Here is a 13240-nt window from a genome sequence, read left to right on the forward strand (position 1 = left end):
CCTCTGAACAAATTGTGCCAAGAAATCCCTGTGACAGGTTCAACTTAGGGTTACCCTAACCTAGGAGTAACCTGAAGGCACACATCTTACAGGAGCTCCATGCAAGGCCTAGCAACATCCAACTGGAGATACACATTTTCTCCCTAAAGTAAAATTCTGAAGCTTTGATGGGATTGGAAAGAATAAGGAAGCCTTGAGAATTAAACCATGCATGAAATGACAAGTCTGCAGTAATTCCTCCCTCTAATTTTTCATAGAAGAGAGAAACTCAATCCCTCTAGGCTTTATAACAAATGAAGCAGGAATAGGAGTTTAAAAGGACTACTGCTTATGAAAAAACACTTTCCTTGCTTTCTCCTCTGATAAATAGGTTTTTTGCGTTGGTCCAGACACAACACTGGAATAAACCACTCCTCATCTTTGTTGGAAAAATGTCATCCTGCACTGCTTAAGTCTCTATGGTTAGATTGGAAGCCTAGAAAAGAGTTAGGGACACCTTCCCCAGTTCCATGCATGCTCTGATTAGGCTTTACTATTGTTTCCTCCTTCCTGTCCTGTTTAGGTCAACCCCACCCTTTGATGCTTTAGAAATGTGATCTCTCCTAGGGCTTTGACGTAACTTCCCCAATTTGGCTTTTGGAATGTTTATGGCCCTAGAGAAGAAGAGACCCATGAGGTTGGTCGCCATTAGTTCTTCCTGAGAGTTGTTCCAGAGAGAGGACGCACTTTGTCCGCTCTTGTAGTCAAGATGTAGCTATCTAGATCTTTGTTATTTTGATCCGTCTATGTGTATTAGATCAGATTAGATAAGCTAGTTAGCTCCAAACCTTTTCTATCTATCAATGGATTTCTTTTTACCTCAATAAATGCTTTTAAACTTTAAAGCTAACTTTGTGGTCCTTCGCCATCCTGAAGAACACACAAAGGCTTTCCCAAACTCACCGCGTAAATCTCACTGCTGCATTTACTGCTGCATTTATGGAAATTTACCTCATAAAGGGGGTGATTTGAGCTTAATGGCTCATCAATTCCCAACAATCTTCACACACTACTAATCCTATAATCAATGTCTAACTGATTAAGAAACTCCTTTGAATAATAAACTGAATATTTTATCTGATCAAAAAAATACAAAGGTTGTAAAGGGATTGTTTACCTCTTCCAGTGCAATCACACCTTTCAGTTTCCCCATACTGGTTACATAGGCATGGCTGAGTCCCAGCAATGAGAATAAGGTATGTGTCTAGGGGAGAATAAAAAGCAGACCATCAGTGACTGAAGACAGCATGGTGCCACTGGCAACATGGAAAATCTGAATCAAACCAGTGGTGAATTTTATCCAAGTCAAGGGGCGATCCCAGAGTAAAGCAAAGCCTTTTTATACAATGGCTTTGCATAGTTTGAACCCATCATCTCAACTAGCCAAAATCACAACTGAAATGCAATGTGTTGCTGGTACTGAAAACAATATGCAGCAGTCAACTGATACCAAGTAACACCAATGTATCAAATATATTATAACCATAGAAAACCTCAGTCAACTTTTTCTATAATTTGCAGAAATAGCAAGCACGTTTGGTTTTGTTAAATAAAATATTTTGGGGATATTGTTTCTGTTCAATACACTTTTTTCTATTTAAAACTTTTTGTAAAATATTTGTAAATTAAGTGTGATAATGTGAAAAATAACTAAAAGTTCTCATACCTCATAATGTAACAATTTTGAGAACAAAATAAACAAAGATATATGTCTCTACTCAAGAAAAGTAAAAAAGCAAGCCTCACTCAGCAAGCAAGGAAGTAGTACCATATATACTCAAGTATAAGCCGAATCGAATATAAGTCGAGGCACCTAATTTTACCACAAAAAACTGAGAAAACTTATTGACTCGAGTATAAGATGCGGGTGGAAAATGCAGCAGCTACTGATAAATTGTAAAAATAAAAATAGATACCAATAAAATTACATTAATTGGAGCATTAGTAGGTTAAATTCTTTTGAATATTTACATAAAACTGTAATTTAAGATACGACTATCCAACCCTGATTACTATATATACTCGAGTATAAGCCAACCTGAATATAAGCCAGCCAGGACCCTCACTCAAGTACTGTACAAGCTGAGCGGGGCTTTTTCAGCCCTTAAAAAGGTCTGAAAAAGTCAGCTTTAGGTATTTATGAAAATCTTGTAGGTGAAAATTAGAGAAACTATCAAAAGATGAACTATTGCAACTCTGAAAATGAACCTTGGTCAGATCCATTCTTGGTAAGTCTTAATGAATTCCAAGAGTACTCTTGACCAACAAGCATGAAAAAAAAGACAAATGTGAAGAGTGAGAATTGGAATATGCTTCCATGGGAGTGGAGGATGCGGCTGTTAAAGTCACATGATGAAAGACATAGAGGAGCAGGGCACACACTCTCACCTTGTGCAAGGATGTCCTTTCCACCAGCTGAAAGGGAGAGGGGTCTATCCGGCAGCTGTCGAAGCAGACCTCTTTCTCTAGCTCCTCCTGCTCCCAAGCTTCTATCTGACACAGGAAGAAGGGGAATCACACAAATCTGCATACCCGCATCTATCCTATGGCCTTGGTGCTGTTGCATTTATTTTTGGATCAAGCTTGCCATGCACAGGTTCCCACAACCCCATGAAGGATTTATATTCTGTTGGTCTGGTAGCATTACAATTCCATTGTTGGAGCCTCAGGTGGCATAGTGGGTTAAAGCCTTGTGATTTGAAGGTTGGGTTGCTGACCTGTAGGCTGCCAGGTTCGAATTCAACCCGGGGAGAGCGCAGATGAGCTCCCTCTATCAGCTTCAGCTCCATGCAGGGACATAAGAGAAGCCTTCCACAAGGATGGTAAAAACATCAAAACATCCAGGAATTCCCTGGGCAACGCCCTTGCAGACGGCCAATTCTCTCACACCAGAAGCGGCTTGCAGTTTCTCAAGTCGCTCATGACACACAAAAAAATTCCATTGTTTCTTCCTTGATATCCCTTATGCTCTGAACCCTTTAGGAAAATGAGGGGATACTTTGAAATGTCAGTATCATTACTTATTTTGGCACAGAAGAGCTAGGACTAGCAAAATACCGTATATACTCGAGTATAAGCCGACCCGAATATAAGCCAAGGCACCTAATTTTACCACAAAAACTGGGAAAACTTATTGACTCAAGTATAAGACAAGGGTGGGAATTGCAGCAGCTATGGGTCAATTTCAAAAATAAAATAGATATGAATAAAATTGCATTATTTGAGGCATCAGTAGGTTAAATGTTTTTGAATATTTAGATAAAACTGTAATTTAAGATAATAATAAGACTTTAATAAAATAAGACTGTCCAACTCTGAATACCTATATACTCAAGTATAAGCTGACCTGAATAGAAGCCAACCAGGACCCTCACTCGAGTATAAGCCGAGGGGAGCTTTTTCAGCCCTAAAAAAGGGCTGAAAAACTAGGCTTATACTCGAGTATATACAGTACTTCCAACAACTATGCAATACAGTTCTCAAATGTTCCCATGGTTATAATAGGATTTCAAAATATTCCTGTATGTGAAACTACGGATAATAATTTCATCTCATCCCTTGCAATGACTTCCAAACTTACCTCCTCTGGCTTCATTGGGTCTCCAAATTCTGGTGCTTCCTGAGGTGAGAAAAAGGTTAGTCCCAAGATCAGAAGAAATAGATCAAGAATTTAATCTTCACAAAGTTATCAAGAAACAAGTTATCTCTTTTCTTCCCTAATAAGCTTTCCTTGCATCCAAGTTTTGCGTGCACTGTAGGATCTTGGTAACGGACAGAAAAGGCACATAATATTGAATGAAGTGAACAATTACAATTTCTATGAAACTTACGCCTTTTTCATTATACTAGGAGAAAAGAGGCTTGGGAATGTATTGCTATATCTTTTTAAAAAACCCCAAAAACAAAAGGTTTCCACTCATTGGATCTGAACAGAGATATTTTCCTTAGCCACTTACCCCCCAGAAAAAACCCAGGTACCAGATGACATGAAAATATAATGACAATATAGTGCAGCTTCAAGGTGACTTGAAACTGTAATAGCTACCAATTAACACTACAGCGTGCATCACATCACATTTTAAAGTCATAGGAAAGTATGAAAAAAAGACATAAAATGTGCTGCAGCAGATCTAAGTATATCTCACATCTAGGACAAAATCAGCTCCACAAAATGCAGAATACATTATAGACATCTGTCCCTAATGAAGCACAGTAGGGCAGCAGAGCACCCATTGACCCCCGAGAGGTATAATTGATTACCTCCGTTCTTAAGTGTCACTTTCTCCCCCCCCCTTTTTTTTTGTTTTGTTAATCGCATATGTCTCCAATGTGCTGATGCATATCTCTGCAGGAAATGGGGCGGGGGGGGGGGGGACCCTGCACAGTGGTTTGAGGCCAGGTTCTGTGTTCAATGTACTCACTGTCCTGGCTGCAATTCAGTTCTAATCTAATCTAATCACCTGGACAGTGAAGCCATTTTCTCTTAAACTGCTTCCAAGTTGCACAATAATATCAGTGTAGATGAGCATCAGGGGTATAATTTCAGCAACTACATAATTATTGACATTTCACATTTGTCAACAAACAAAGCTATACTATTTGCCACACTGTTTGCCACACCAAGGATATGCGGTCTTTCTTCTGTTTTCTGCTCAATAGATGCTGTTTTCCCAGGGAAGCATAAACATCAATCCTATTGTTCCAAACGTAGTAAGGTACAGGCAGGGGCGGTTCACCCGCCAGGCAAACTAGGCATTTACCTGTGGTGCCAACTTGTTGGGGGTGCCACAGGCAAATCCTAGCTCTGCCAGGAAGGCGTTCCACGCTTTGCAGACCAGAGAAGCGGGCACTGCTTCTCTGGTCCGCAAAGCGCTGAGAAACGGCTTCCTGGCGAGGAGGAAGCCGTTTCTCGGAGCTTTGCAAGCCAGAGAAGCGGGCGCTCACTTCTCTGGGCTGGAAACCTCCAATAAATGGCTTCCTGGCGAAAAGGACGCCCTTTCTCGGAGCTTTGCAGAAAAAGAAAGCTCCGAGGAACAGCTTCCTGGCGAAAAGGAAGCTGTTTCTCTCTCCCCCCCCCCCGGTTTGGGGGGGGGGCGATTTTTTTTTTTGTCTACTGGTAAAAAATTTCCTAAGAACGGCTCTGGGTACAGGAGAGCCTTTCTGCTGTCCCACCTGCTCAGCTGTTTTCTCTGATGAAGGAGAAGAGTGGTAAAGACATAGGAGTTGCTGCATCAGTCTTCTCAAGCGCCAGAATCTCTGCCCTGTGGGAAAGGAGGGACAAGAAAGGCAATAACATATGTGAATTTTAAGCAACAAAGTCTTCCGTTTCTCATCCCATTATTCAGACCAGGCAGTGACTGGTTTTGAGAGTCAATATGGTGTAGTGGTTGTTATTAGACTATGACTGTGAAAATCATGAATTGACTATGACTGTGAAGACCAACGACCTCAGCAGACTTGCTGCTGGAATTGCCACTCATTCCAAATTCATCAGTGCCTGGCAGGGGGCATGTGGAACCTGTCGCCCCACACCCCACATCGCCCAACTTCCCCCCACCTCATCTCATGGGGGAAACGTCTGCTGCCTGGCTTCCCTCCATTGACTGCTATTGAACATAGGAAGCCTCCCATGTTGCCATTGCAGTGGCATGCACCAGTTCCTTGGCAGTTTTATGGAGCTTCAACGGAAGTCCAACAGACAGCACTTTTAGGCATTTCCAATTAGTGGGAAGCTATAGGAAAACATTTTTATCGTATGAAGCCTTCTCTCTAATGTGAACATCACCGGATTCCTCAGGATTTAAGTCTACCCAGTTGAATATGTCTTCACTGGAAAAGATTTTTGAATAGGTACATAAATACTGTTTGTGTAATGTGGCATATGTAAAAGCAATTAATTACTAGAAATGGGAAAGGTAAGGTTGAGAATGGAATGTTTTATCAAAGACGTAATAGAGGATGATATACATAACATAGTGCAAATAGAATGATATATTTAACATAGTGCAACCCTCCTATCCATGCGGGTTATGTTCCTGGACTTTGCAAATAATAACAAACTCTATTGAAATGATGGACCTCTGGCCCAAGAATATAATAGGACCTACAAAATGCTCAGAGAGTGGCAAGAGCTTAGTCTATCTAGGGAGAACCTTTAAAAAGCACTCCTCGATTATCTCCATTGCAACACTGCTGCTGGCCTTTTCTGAATGCCTGGGAGGGGAAAAGTGTGTGAGTGTGTGTGTGTGTGTGGGGGGGGGGGGGGTGACAGCCAGAGAAAGTTGGTCTCCTGAGAAATGACTACCACTCTCCTGTCTCTGCAGAATGACCTTCGACTTTTAATAACTGTACAGGCAGTGCCCAAGTTATGAACAAAATAGGTTCTTTCTTAAGTTTTTTCTTAAGTTGAATTTGTATGTACATTGGAACAGGTACATTTTTAAGCGTAACTCTAGATCTATCTATCTATCTATCTATCTATCTATCTATCTATCTATCTATCTATCTATCTATCTGTCTGTCTGTCTATCAAGAGTGTGTTTTGGATAGCATAGAGAAGGGTTAACACCCGTGAAGTGTTTGTTTTGCTGTCTGTGCCCCTGTTCAGAAGATTTCACCTCACTTTCTATCCCTGTGAGAATTGGATTTTGAACATTTTGGCTTGTTGTGGAAACAAAGTTTAGTGATAAAGCTTCAGTGGGGACGTCTTTTCCCCATGCTAAGTATCCAGGAATTAATTTCCCTTCCTAGAGGAAGATTTCTCTCGCTTCCTGTTTCACTTGCTGTTCTTAACTATGAGTCGTTTTTAAGTCAGGTGTTTGTAACTTGGGGACTGCCTGTATATCAAAATCCATTATTTTTGGTCCAGGAACCTATCATTGGACCTCGTCTCATAAGCAGGGGGAAAGTGAGGGAAAGTGGAGGCAACTGTCTTACTCCATTTCCTCTTGTCAAAGTCCGTCTGTTATGGCCAACTATCCCCCTGTTTGGAGTCAGGTAACACTTCTGAGCTCAATTTCCATGCGCTGCAGACATAGAGTCCCACAGAGTCCCACTGAAAGTGCCCTTATGGCATCTGATGGCCTCTGTAGGATTCCCGTGGGTCTCCATTTCCAAAGCACATGCAAACAAAGTCCAGAATCCATGGGATGAAGTCCATTGACAAGTTCTTGGACCAAAATTCAATACATGAGTATATATATAATCAATGTATACATCCGTATATATCAGGCATGGGCAAACTTCGACCCTCCAGGTGTTTTGGACTTCAACTCCCACAATTCCTAACAGCCTGCCAGCTGTTTGGAACTGTGAGAGTTGCAGTCCAAAACACCTGGAGAGCCTAATTTCACCCATGCCTGGTACAGTAGAGTCTCACTTATCCAACATAAACGGGCTGGCAGAACGTTGGATAAGTGAAAATGTTGGATAATAAGGAGGGATTAAGGAAAAGCCTATTAAACATCAAATTACGTTATGATTTTACAAATCACCTAAATATTTTTACAAATCACTTAAACATCATGTTTTACAACAAAAGGACAGAAAAAGCAGTTCAATACACAGTAACGTTATGTAGTAATTACTGTATTTACTAATTTAGCACCAAAACTTCACAATATATTGAAAAATTGACTGCAAAAACATTGACTACTAAAAGGCAAACTGCGTTGGATAATACAGAATGTTGGATAAGCGAATGTTGGATAAGCGAGACTCTACTGTATATATATCTTATGTTTCCAAGTCCAATCAAAACACTTGCAGCTTGACTTTGCACAATGTAGTCAAGTCTGACACTCAGGTTAAAAAACCTTCTGTCCTGATTCACTTGCTTATTTGTTAAAATAGTATGCAATACTCAATGTTTTGCAGAACAGGACACAAAACGACACTGAAACTGGAAATGTACAGAAGCAGGAAAAAGGCAAAATATTCTGAACATGGAATCAAGCTTTCTCAAGGACAGTGTGTTCCACTGTGCCTCACGAGTGCATTTTTCTATCTACTCAGAGGCTGTGCTGCTATTTTGTTCTTTCTCTAATAGATTTTCTGTAATAAGGAAAAAAGCAGCAGGAAAATATGGGGAATAATAGCTTATGACATCATTCCTCACTCCCACAAAGCTGTGTGAAGAGGATGTGGCAATTGCACACTAAAAGCCTCATCTAAAAGCACTTACGGAGAATGAAATGTAAGGAATCAGTTACTCAACCACAGGACTAAATAAATATGTAAGGAGGAAAAGGTACTAATCCAGTTCTGCCCAGTCTGGAGGGCCTCCACCAATAGAGGTCTTTCTCTTTCGTCCCACATCACTTCATATCAACTGACTGGGCATTTACATTGAATGTCTGAATTGGGATAAAAAGCTGGCTCAATCACAATAAAGTTGCAGCACTATGTACTTGTACATTACAGTAAGTAATGTAGTAAATATGCACTGAAATTTATAAGGATTTGTTCCAACTAAACATGCACTGATGGAATTAGAAATCTGAGGTCCATGAATTTATCTAAGATACCATGCATCACTATGACCTTTGGAGTGAATTTCCAAAGTTTGCTGTGCCATGTTTAAAAAAATTTAGACATGTAGGCTTGGTACAACATGGCAATTGTTTTCTGGAAAGCTTGAGCTCCAAGAGATATTTCATAGAGCTGTCATCAATGGGGATTTTTAGGAAATGCAAAATATTTGTCACATTCACACATTCCTCCCTCCCTTCCTTCTGTCCATCTCTCTTTCTGTGTCTGTCTGTACACTGAAAGTATACAGTGGTTATCTGAAAACGTAATTTCTGAAGCAGTCCACAAGTGCAAGTGGGCCCGTCATCACCTTTGCAACTTTTCATCCTGACAACAATAGCTAATACAATCATGTTCAGTCCTTGGATTTTTCACCCTGGAGACACTCACTACTCACTTCAGCCACTGCTTGAAAAGCTTAATGATCAATTGACACAAAGCTGGACTTTTAAAATATGGAGGACCATTATAGGGAGTCTTCAAAGGCAGTACAAAGTATAGAGCAGTGTTTCTCAATCTGGGGGTCAGGACCCCTGGGGGGGTCGCAAACGGGGGTGTTAGAGGGGTTGCCAAAGACCATCAGAAAACACATATTTCTGATGGTCTTAGGAATCCTTTTGGCAGAGAAGCCTGGATGTAAGTGAACTACAACTCCAAGTCTCAAGGTCAATGCCCACCAAACCCTTCCAGTATTTTCTGTAGGTCATGGGAATTCTGTGTGTCAAGTTTAGTTCAATTCCATCATTGGTGGAATTCATAATTCTCTTTGATTATAGGTGAACTATAAATCCCAGCAACTACAACTTCCAAATGACAAAATCAATCCTCCCCCCCCCCCAATTCCACCAATATCCAAATTTGGGCGTATCAAGTATTTGTGTCAAATTTAATCCAGTGAATGAAAATACATCCTGCATATCAGAAATTTACATTATGATTCATAACAGTAGCAAAATTACAGGTATGCAGTAGCAACGAAAATAATTTTATGGTTGGGGGTCACCACAACATGAGGAACTGTATTAAGGGGTTGCTGCATTAGGAAGGTTGAGAAGCACTGGTATAGAGGTTGAGTCAAGCTTGCTTATAAGCCTATGGAAGTGTGCTGGTAGTATTTAACTGCAGCAAAAATTAAACCTGCAAGTATACAGATATATTGCCTCTTTTAACATTACTCAACATATTAACCCCCTCCCCTTGAGGTGACAAAAGAGTATTTGTCCCCAAGTGGGCACTAGTGTGGTCCACTGCTTCATCAAACCAATCCTATTGTACCATGAAAAAAAACCAATCACAGTACTTGTCGGTTGAGGTTGTGGTGTCTCTGGCAATGGTTTATGAGGAGTCACTGGGCCATTGGGTCCTTCTGGGTAACTGGAGATGAAAGGAGGTTGGGGTGGAAGCTATCAGAAAAAAAGAAGAAAACAAGGATCTGTTGTTTAAAATAACAAAAATCACCTTAAGATCAAAATAGGCATCAAGCAAATTCACATTCCCTGCAGTTAACATGTTTACTTCCACAATGAGGTTTCTTCAGAGATCTCAGCCTGAACAATCAGACTAGCAAAATAATTCTGATTTTATCTTCCATGACAATGCGTAAATCAAAGCACATTAAATGCTTAAAGAGAACCACAGGTTATAACAGATATCTTGTATCACTTGCAGGAGCACCTCTTTTAAATTGATGCTAAACAAATACCCTTAGCATTCATTTGCTGCTTTCTCCAAAATACTTCATTTACATTGAGTCAGTAGCTTTTTCATGAATCCTGCAAAATAGGCAGATATTATCTTCATACTACTTTTAAGAAAGTTTGCGTATAAGGTGGGATCGGAAGCAAGGATATTAGGACCATTCTGCATCCTACAGCTGCTCTCCCTTCCTTTTCCTTGTTTCTACCACTCTTCCCTCAACCTCTCCAATATATTGTCTTGCTTTACTACCTCAGTCTTTTCCTCTTCATCCTCGTCCTCATCCACAAAAGCAAATGATTCGTGCTTCCACCTTTGCCCGACATGTGGCAACTCAGCTAGCTTTTGTTGCATTTCCCGGGCGAGATACAAACGTCGTTCGGCACTAAGATGCCGAAGCACCAGGGCCTGGAGTTCTGGCCGCTCCACTGAGCCCAGGAGGATCATGGACTCTGCAGGAAGATAAAGGACAAGAAAAGATAAGGCTGGTTGGACTTTGCTAAGACATATATTTTCTCTGAAGACACAACATACTGTCGAGGATGTATTCATTATATCCCACTCTTCTTCCAAGGAGATCAAAGTGACACACATGGCTTCTCCCTCCACTTTTATGCTCACAACAACCCTATGATATCTATTAGGCTAAGGCATATTCATTAAGCTGGGTTCTTGGTTTTCTCTAGAGTACCCTAGCTAACAAGCACAGAACCACAAGTCTTGACTCAGTCTTAAAGTAAACCTTAGAACAGGGGTGTCAAACTCATTTTCATCAAGGGACACATCAGCCTTATGATTGCATTCAAAAAGCCATTGAATCCATGGACAGAGATTCCATGGATACAGAGGGCCAACGATGCATAGTGGACAGTGCAGTTTAGTTTTACCCAGTTTGGTGCCCAGATGTTACTGAATGACAACTCTCATTGCTTTTGATAATCCACCATGCAGACTGGGAATCATGGGAATTGCAACCCAATAGGACTTGTGACTCTGAGTTGGGGAAAGGTTAAAGGACATTTTAAAGTTAGACATATCCTCAAAGCCTTGTCCCTAAATTCAAACCCTGCCATGCTGACTAAACAAAGCAAACTGCACCTTCCGGACATTACTGTATCCCAACTTCCATCATCTCTAGTCATGATGTCTAATGATGAGGAAAACAGGAGTTGAAGTCCAGCATCTGGAGGGCCACATAAAATAACATGGTAGGCTGGATTTGGCCCATAAGCCTTGTGTTTGACACATGTGCTTTAGAAGATGACTATAGAGGGTACAGGAGGAAGGCTTAGACAAATTCTCTCTGAAACAAACCACAGATTCTGACATATTTTGTCTAACAACAAGAACGAGGCTGTAGACAAGGTAATTGAGAAGATTCTCCTACAATCATTCCCAGATTGCACAAAATATATCTTGAAGTGGAGAAGTATCTCTCTAGCCTCTTGGGAAATGTGCCCCTAATAAGGATATTCTCTTATTCTAACAGTTTTCCACTGGGCTTCTCATTAATCACAGATGATGATGATGATGATGATGATGATGATGATGATGATGATGATGAGTGATTGATGTGAACTTGGCTCAGATGTTTAGATGGACCTAGTGATAGTAATAATAATTATTATTATTGCTATCTCTAGGTTCTCCTAAAAGTAATTGTTGTTGTTATTATTATAAAAGCAGACAGGTAAATTCTCTGGTGAGATATAAAGGTTCAAGCAGGTATCCACCAGCATGAAAACTAACATTTTGAGCACGCATATCTTTTACTCTCAAACTTGTAATTCTCTTCCTCTTCTCAAGGTATATTTTTCCCTTCTGAGATGGAAATTATGCAGGGATTCTAACTCAAGTCCATAACAGTATAACTATGCCTCAGGTTTTGCAATGTAACTATCTCCGCTGTAAATAACTGTAATGCTCAACATAATTAATATCTCCTAGTGGTTTTTTTCCTTATGTTGGCAGTGAAGACGATATATATTCTGCCAGGTTTTCAGTTGGTTTAATTTATCTGCTAATTGTGCTATCTTTTGTTTGTTTGCTTAGTCTCATTTTTCTTTCTTGTATTTTGTGTTATTGTTATAAACCACCACCTTGAGGGCACTTATGGTGGAGGTGCTCAAAGGCAGTATGTAAATGTCTTTATACATAAATAAACACACACACACACATATAGTCTTGGTTATGAACCTCAACTCACAATTCAGAGTCTGACACAACATTCCCAGCCCCACTATATTCCCCCAAGAAATAAAGTCTTCCTCCTGAGCCTCTGCTCATGTTCTTTGAAAACACAAGGAGGTTTCCACACAAAACAGCAGCAGCTGCTAGGCCCACTCAGTATCCGGCTGCCTACAGCCTCCTACAAGCATCTTGCACGAAGCCTCAGTCTGGAGTGCCAAGTGGATGACATCACCAGTCCCTGCTGCCCAGGCCTTCTGCTGCACCGTACTCTTCCTGAAGCCATATTCTCTGAGCAGTTTCTTCAGCCCCCCTCCTGTTACTCTTAGTCACAGAATTAGAACAGACATCAAAATGCCAAGGATATTTGTGCTTAGTGAGATTTATTAACAGTGTCATACAAAGTGCAAGAACCTCAGGCAGGCATTCTTTCAGATCCCTTTTTGGCAAACCTGAACACAGTGTTACTGACAATCGCACTGAAATCTGTCCTGATAACAAGACCAGGGATTCTGTATGAAAAAGCAATTATTTTAAAAGGTGTTTCACTGGGAGATGAAGAATCCACAAGGTTAAGTATTCTCTGAGCTTATGGCTCTTTGAGACTGATTTCAGGTCTGCAGAAATTCTTCAGACATGTTCAATGAGCAAAGTAGTGGCAAAAGGATGAAGTACACAAAACATTGCAAGATGTCAACAAAAACTGACTGGTGCAGAATGACTGGTGCACTATGCTGCTAGTTAAATGCAATGTCGTGATATTGGAGGAGAAAGTGAAAGAAGAGGAACG

The 13240-nt window shown here is 40.6% G+C and overlaps 1 protein-coding gene across 2 annotated transcripts in view; it reads right to left on the bottom strand.

Moving 5' to 3' along the window:
* The window catches only part of clcn1 (chloride voltage-gated channel 1), a 123588-nt gene that overhangs the window by 971 nt on the left and 109377 nt on the right, over positions 1 to 13240 (bottom strand). For both annotated transcript variants that reach the window (XM_062971747.1, XM_008119426.3), the window contains exons 17-22: positions 10516 to 10715; positions 9869 to 9971; positions 5212 to 5300; positions 3620 to 3658; positions 2428 to 2532; positions 1157 to 1243 (exon numbers count right to left, since the gene is read on the bottom strand). In XM_062971747.1, the coding sequence (XP_062827817.1) occupies positions 1157 to 1243; positions 2428 to 2532; positions 3620 to 3658; positions 5212 to 5300; positions 9869 to 9971; positions 10516 to 10715 (623 nt within the window). The remainder of the gene's footprint in view (positions 1 to 1156; positions 1244 to 2427; positions 2533 to 3619; positions 3659 to 5211; positions 5301 to 9868; positions 9972 to 10515; positions 10716 to 13240) is intronic.

This window comes from Anolis carolinensis, chromosome 2 (genome assembly GCF_035594765.1).
Source record: "Anolis carolinensis isolate JA03-04 chromosome 2, rAnoCar3.1.pri, whole genome shotgun sequence".
In the NCBI taxonomy this organism is placed as follows: domain Eukaryota; kingdom Metazoa; phylum Chordata; class Lepidosauria; order Squamata; family Dactyloidae; genus Anolis; species Anolis carolinensis.